The sequence below is a fragment of the Littorina saxatilis genome, linkage group LG4 (genome assembly GCF_037325665.1).
Source record: "Littorina saxatilis isolate snail1 linkage group LG4, US_GU_Lsax_2.0, whole genome shotgun sequence".
NCBI classification, from domain to species: Eukaryota; Metazoa; Mollusca; class Gastropoda; order Littorinimorpha; family Littorinidae; genus Littorina; species Littorina saxatilis.
The window spans coordinates 28,726,099-28,733,191 of NC_090248.1; the positions used below are offsets into that span (position 1 = coordinate 28,726,099).

Below are 7,093 nucleotides of genomic sequence, written 5' to 3' on the forward strand. Positions count from 1 at the left end.
GCGAGCGCGGGATTGTCTCCGATTTTCCAGTTCTTTGATTTTTCAATCATTGCCACCAGCTCCTCGTATTTTCTTTATTCACATTTTCTCTCTAGTTTCATAATATTTTATTAGTAGAAACGGAATTAAGGAGGGGATAAATATCAAAAGAAATGAACAAGATTAATACGAAATCGATACTCATAACCGACTCGTAACGACTATATAAAAACAGGATAGTTTGATTATTGTAGCAGTTGTCTGATCGAGCTGATTTCAAACCGAAAAGTTTACCAAAGGCTGGAAAGTAGATTGAACGGTAACGTGCTTGACTGGAAAATTGTGTACGTTTGTGCTGTTAGTATCTTAGATTGTTACAGCAGAATCGTTTGTGTATTGGTCTGTGTGTGGGTGTGGGTGTGTGTGTGTGTGTGTGTGGGTGTGTGTGTGTCTGTGTGTGCGAGAGTGTGTGTGTGTGTGTGTTAGTGTGTGTGTGTGTTAGTGTTAGTGTGTGTGTGTGTGTGTGTTAGTGTATTAATGTGTGTGTGTATATGTGTGTGTGTGGGTGTGTATGTGTGTGTGTGTGGGTGTGTGTGCCGTGTGTGTGTGTGGGTGTGTGTGTGTCTGTGTGTGTTAGTGTTGGTGTTAGTGTATTAGTGCGTGTGTATATGTGTATGTGTGTGTGTGTGTGTATGTGTGTGTGTATATATGTGTGTGTGTGTGTGTGTGTGTGTGTGTGTGTGTGTGTGTGTGTGTTAGTGTTAGTGTATTAGTGTGCGTGTATATGTGCGTGTGTGTGTAGGTGTGGGTGTGGGTGTGTTTCCCTCACTTGGTGGTAACGTTGTTCTCGGGTGGACAATGTTGAAAGTCTTCATAGATCCATCCAGGGTTTGACGTGGGAATAAGAGCAGCCTTCCTCTTGTGCACACAACACAGATCCACAGCCTAGCTGCTTCTTGTGCAGAGTGTGGCTTTTGGATTCAGTTTTTTTTAGAGTGACATATTTCAAGTCAGCTTCTTCTTCTTCTTCTTCTGCGTTCGATGTTGGTGGCCGTGCTAGATCCTCAGACCAGTGGCTGCCAGGAAGTCCGCAGTCTTGCGCAGTTCGTCGGCAGGACCCCAGAGTTTGGCTCCAACACTGGTCTCTTCTTGCCAGAACTTCTGGCGTATTGTCTCTAGATGGGGGCAGTTCTGGAGAATGCAGTTCAAGTCAGCAACAGAGTAAACATTAGCGAACAATTCCTGTCAAAACGCAGCTAGGCTGTTGAGTTTTGGTAAATCACGAAGTGGAAGAATGCTGTGATCCTGGCCGGCCAGATCTGTCGCGGTGCACATGATCGCGTACGGGGAAAGTAATGCATCTTTGAAGTCTAATGAAGGGAGGAATAAACGAAGATAGGACTAAATTACGAAGGAAAGGCAGAAAGAAAGTAAATCGGCAAATGAGGGAATCAGCTAGTGAGTGAGTGAGTGAGTTTGCAAGTGACAGAAAAGGCGGAGACATCCATTTGCTGTTTCCTTGTTCGATTGATTAAATGAATGAGTGGTCGGCTGATCGCTCGTTCCAATGATTGAGTGATTGATTGATTGATTGATTGATTGGTTGGTTGATTGATTGATTGATTGATTGATTAATTGGTTGGTTGATTGATCGGTGGATTTGTAACATACTGGTCTAGTCTTGTGGAAAGTTCTGTTTCTGTTTCTTAGTTTGACATGCGAAATAAGTGGTTGGTTGACTGATTGAGTGATTGATTGATAGATTGATGCACGTATTGAGGAGTGGATTTATATACGAGTTCTAGCGCTGTGAAATGGTTTCTTTCTTGTGCCTCATTTGAAATACAAAATGACTAAGTGTCCAACTGTCTGATTCATGGGTGGAAGGATAAATTGAGGGGTGGATTGATATACACTGTTCCAGTGTTGTAAGAAAAAAATTCCTCTCCTGTTTTTGTTTTTTAATATACAAAATGAATAAGCGGCCGAGTCATTGAGTGTTTGATAATATGGACTGACTGTTATTGACTTTTCAGAATTATCATTACTTAAAGCGTCTGTCATCAACGCATCACGATGACAGCACTCCGATTTCTTGTGGTTGCGTCAGTCCTGATATGCAGCCAAGTCGCAGGTGATTACATTTTTATTTGATTTCATTTGATTTCCTTTAATTTAATTCCGTGTCTTGTACAACAGACCAGTGAACAGAATCATTGAATCAACAAAAATGTAACACCGTTATTTATGTGCAGGCAATAACATTTTAATTCATCTGCAAATTATTGACTTGTACTGATTTAGGCGAGCTTGGAATAATTTCAATTGATGTTGATTTGATTTGATATAATTTCCTGTGTTCTCGTTTGATCTCATTTGAATCTGATTGTATTCGATAAAGCTGTTTTCATGTATTACAATGCAAGTTTGGTTTTGTGTTGAGTCTGGTTGTTTTGAATGATTGTGAAACTTCTTTTTTGCTCAACTTTTGTGCTTAATAGTACATTATGCTTTTTTACATTTTGTCAAGTTTTGACTAAATGTTTTAACATAGACGGGGAATCGAGACGAGGCTGTGGTGTGTGTGTGTGTGTGTGTGTGTGTGTGTGTGTGTGTGTGTGTGTGTGTGTGTGTGTGTGTGTGTGTGCGCGCGTGCGTGTAGAGCGATTCAGAGAAAACTACTGGACTGAACTTCATGAAACTTACATCAGAGTTCCTGGGTATGATTTCCCCAGAATTATTTTCTTTTTTTTCGATAAATATGTTTGATGACGTCATATCCGGCGTTTAGTGAAAGTTGAGGCCGCACTGTCACCCCCTCATTTTTCAACCAAATTAATTGAAATTTTGGTCAAGCAATCTTCGACGACGTCCGGACTATGGGATTGCATTTCAGCTTGGAAGCTTAAAAATTAGTTAATTAGTTTACTCATTAAAGTTGTCATTAAAATCAAATTTTTACTAACAGATTTAAAAATGAATGCATCGTATTCCTCAATTTCTCCTGAATCCAAAACTATACACATATGATATGTTTACTATAAAATTGTGCCCAGAATGACAGAAAATAGGTTAAGTAAGTAATGCGTTCGCATGCTACGCGGAGACGAGCGTCACCCGTCTGGGTCTTTTGGTGTGGTTAGTCGTGACTATCTTGAAATAGTCTCGTAGTCTCGGCGATGACTGATTTTTGGTGTTAATATGTTACTTTGATGCTGACAGCTTGACTAAAATGTTTTTATATCGCTTCACGCGCTTGTTGTTTTTTGTTGTTGTCTGGCTGAACTTTCCACGGTAGTCAAGATTGTAATGTTTCGCTCCAACTACCAGACGCAGGCTACATCAAGATCTGGGGAACTTGTCCCTGTGTGAACGGTCAAGAGGTGACCAAGAAGATTAGCTGCTACGTGTGGGCCGAGAAGAACAGCACTGTGTACTGGTCGCTGGTCACTCCCTCTGGTCAGACCAAGTCCCTCGGACGTTGCGTGGGCAATACAGGCAACTGCAAGTGTGCGGAGCCCAAGGTTAGCGTGTCAAGGTTTGAGATTATTTTGTTTTGAGTGTGTGTGTGTGTGGGGGGGGTTGTGTGTGTGTGTGTGTGTGTGCGTGTGTGTGTGTGTGTGTGTGTGTGTGTGTGTGTGTGTGTGTATATGTGTGCGGGTGTGTGTGTGTGTGTGTTGTGTGTGTGTGTGTGTATGTGTGTTAGTGCGTGTGTGTGTGTGTGTATGTGTGTGTGTATGTGTGCGTGTATGTGTGTGTATGTGTGTGTATGTGTGCATGTGTGTGTGTGTGTGGGGGGGGTTGTGCGGGGATGGGTTAGGTTACTGTAATATTATGTTAACATAAGGTCGTTGTACATTGGTTAATTGGCAGTAGACGTGCGTGTTAAAATAGTTCTTAGCTCCTAACATCCTAACAAACACTTTCAAAGTACAAATAACAAACAGACAACTATGTATACGATGCACAATTTTCCATTTTAATTCATTCTTTTCATTGGCAATAAAGTATGTATTATTGCTATTGATTATCATTGCTATGTTATTGCATACAGATGGTATTCGTGGACCTACGTGACGTTCAGCGGCTACAGACTGCAGCCTGGAAGCAAGCTGATCTGTTCAGCTTCCCATTACGGCAAGAACATTACGGACTCGTGTGACCTGAGGGGCACCTCACACGGTAAGTTATCCTCTGTATGCATTCACTCTGGCGTAATCCTGAGCATAAGTCTGTGCAACTTATCACTACGGCAGTAACGTTACAGACTAGTGTAACCTTAGGGGCAGGTCACACGGTAAGGTATCCTCTGTACACATGCAATCTTGACGTGAATCATAGTGGCAGAAAGCTGGTCTGATGCATCTTCTCATTACGGCAGTAACAGTACAGACGCCTGTGACCTTAGGGGCAATACTCCTGTGACCTTAGGGGCAGGTCACACGGTAAGTTATCCTCTGCACACATGCAATCTTGACGTGAATCATAGTGGCAGAAAGCTGGTCTGATGCATCTTCTCATTACGGCAATAACAGGACATACTACTGTGACCTTAGGGGCAATACTCCTGTGACCTTAGGGGCAGGTCACACGGTAAGTTATCCTCTGTACACATGCAATCTTGACGTGAATCATAGTGGCAGAAAGCTGGTCTGATGCATCTTCTCATTACGGCAGTAACAGTACAGACGCCTGTGACCTTAGGGGCAATACTCCTGTGACCTTAGGGGCAGGTCACCCGGTAGGTTATCCTCTGTACACATGCAGTCTTGACGTGAATCATAGTGGCAGAAAGCTGGTCTGATGCATCTTCTCATTACGGCAGTAACAGTACAGACGCCTGTGACCTTAGGGGCAATACTCCTGTGACCTTAGGGGCAGGTCACACGGTAAGGTATCCTCTGTACACATGCAATCTTGACGTGAATCATAGTGGCAGAAAGCTGGTCTGATGCATCTTCTCATTACGGCAGTAACAGTACAGACGCCTGTGGCCTTAGGGGCAGGTCACACGGTAAGTTATCCTCTGTACACATGCAATCTTGACGTGAATCATAGTGGCAGAAAGCTGGTCTGATGCATCTTCTCATTACGGCAATAACAGGACATACTACTGTGACCTTAGGGGCAGTTCACACGGTAAGTTATCCGAAGTACACATGTATTCACTTTGACCTGTTGCTGGGTTGTGCAAGTTCACGTCACGTGGGTGCACAAATGCTTGCTCATAAAGTGCATTCCGCTTGCATTTCAGTATTTTTAAAAAGCAACTCGTTTAAACCTGGTATGGCACAGGAAGCCATGTAGTATTTTCTATATCTCTATGTTTTCATCAATGATCAACGTCAGGCTTCATCTCTCTCCAGCTGGTTCAGTCACCACCACTACCACCACGACAACGACCACTACCACTACAGCCTCTTCTGGGTCCAGTGTTGACCTCGGAACAGGTGCGTTTTCTTCATCTAGCCCGAAGTACACAACGATGAATTTGATTTCCTTTATGTATTTTCACATCAATGACTGTTTGGTTGTTGTTGTTGTTGTTGTTGTTGTTGTTGTTGTTGTTGTTGTTGTTGTTGTTGTTGTTGTTGTTGTTGTTCGTGTATGCATTATTAAAAACAAAAGAGTTCCTTCCCCACCATAGACAGCTGTCAATGTTCCTCTTTGAATGCTGTTTACTTACAAATACAAATAATTATCAACAATTCGTTTTGCAATTGTAAAAGGGTTTTGGTAACTTGGTCACCCTAAAGACAGTTATTAACGAAGCATGACTAGATATTGACGCAGTTCCCGATGTACATTTACGCCTTAAGTCATTTTTTTTTTTAACCTATCACAGTTGATTCCTGTCGCAATAGTTGTGACAATACCCGATAACTATTGTTCATATAACCAGCAATATTGACAGAAGCGACCGTCAAGGAAAACACTGTGCATTGCCATTCGTCCCAGGAATGAAACAATTCCGATCCCAACAATACAGACGGTATAGTTCCCTGATCATGTTATTTCCCCGTGGGAGAGAGAGGAAGACGTTTTTCCGAGGCATACTTTGGCAGGGGGCGCTATACTGCCAAAGTATCATTTGCTACCCACAATCATTTTACACACAGAGTAGCATATGAATACGGTTTATTCAACGTCCGCAAGTTGATTCTCTCATTCCAGAAGTGGACATGTTCTAGGTCTGGACTGACCTAGTGTATGAGCGGAAGGGGCTTAACAAATTCGGCAAGGTACAGGGGCTGCCCCCCCCCCCCCCCCCCAGATGCTGTTCAAATTTAGCATTTGAAAGGGGTATTTTGGGTCTCTCCTTGAAAAAATGAAAAAGATACAGTTGCCGGGTAAGGGGGGGGAGCTTCCGGATGCCAGGACATCCCCCCCCTCCCCTGTTAGAGCCATTGGGCAATCTTTGTGAATATTCATTTCTTGCTTTTACAGGAACGGTCAGTCTGAGCAAATTCTGCAGTCACCCTTACCGTTATGGCAACAGAACCAAGATTAGCAGTCAGATCGACTCCCGGGATTCGCGCAGCACTGTGTACTGGTCACTGGTCAGTCCCAGTGGACAGGTGCAGTACCTGGGAAAATGTTGTGGCTTGAGGAACTACTGTTCGTCGCCTCTGAAGCCTGGCATTATCGTGTACAGGTATGGAATGTTCTTTTATTTGGTCTTTGTTGTTTTGTTATTTTGTTTTTGTGTTGTTGTTTTTTAACCTCAGTTGCATGCAGGGTGCTTCAACCTTTTTGTGTGTGTGCCTTTTTTGCCTTTTGAGTGTTCTTCATCTCGACTTTTCCAGATCACATTTTATTTTTGATGAAATGTTTCGAGGCATTGTGTCTCTTATTAATGTTGTTAACAGTGAGCGCATTAGAAATAACGGGTTTATCGTCTGCCAGTTAGTTGCTACCGAAATAGATTTTCGAAGCGATCCTTGCGAGTACGGTGCCGCCATTGTGACTTCCTTGGTTCACATTACTTTTTACATGATAACATGTTTTATTAAAAATAAAAAAGAGCATCATTCCTAACAAGAACTTAACCTGCTATTTCCATTTCAAATTTGAGTTTATCTTGGTTATTTTTTGTTGGGATTCATTATAAGGC

The 7,093-nt window shown here is 42.5% G+C and overlaps 1 protein-coding gene across 3 annotated transcripts in view; it reads left to right on the top strand.

Annotated features, from left to right (window-relative positions):
• The first annotated feature begins 245 nt into the window (after window positions 1-245).
• LOC138964409 (uncharacterized) overlaps window positions 246-7,093 on the top strand; it is an 18,771-nt gene continuing 11,923 nt past the window's right edge. The window contains exons 1-6 of one of the 3 annotated variants that reach the window (XM_070336357.1): window positions 246-298; window positions 2,016-2,113; window positions 3,310-3,517; window positions 4,034-4,161; window positions 5,346-5,429; window positions 6,427-6,634. In XM_070336357.1, coding sequence (XP_070192458.1) covers window positions 2,056-2,113; window positions 3,310-3,517; window positions 4,034-4,161; window positions 5,346-5,429; window positions 6,427-6,634 — 686 coding nt within the window. In that variant the 5' untranslated portion in view covers window positions 246-298; window positions 2,016-2,055. Of the gene's footprint in view, window positions 324-2,015; window positions 2,114-3,309; window positions 3,518-4,033; window positions 4,162-5,345; window positions 5,430-6,426; window positions 6,635-7,093 lie in introns of all 3 variants that reach the window. The other 2 variants (XM_070336359.1, XM_070336358.1) reach the window with 2 other exon arrangements.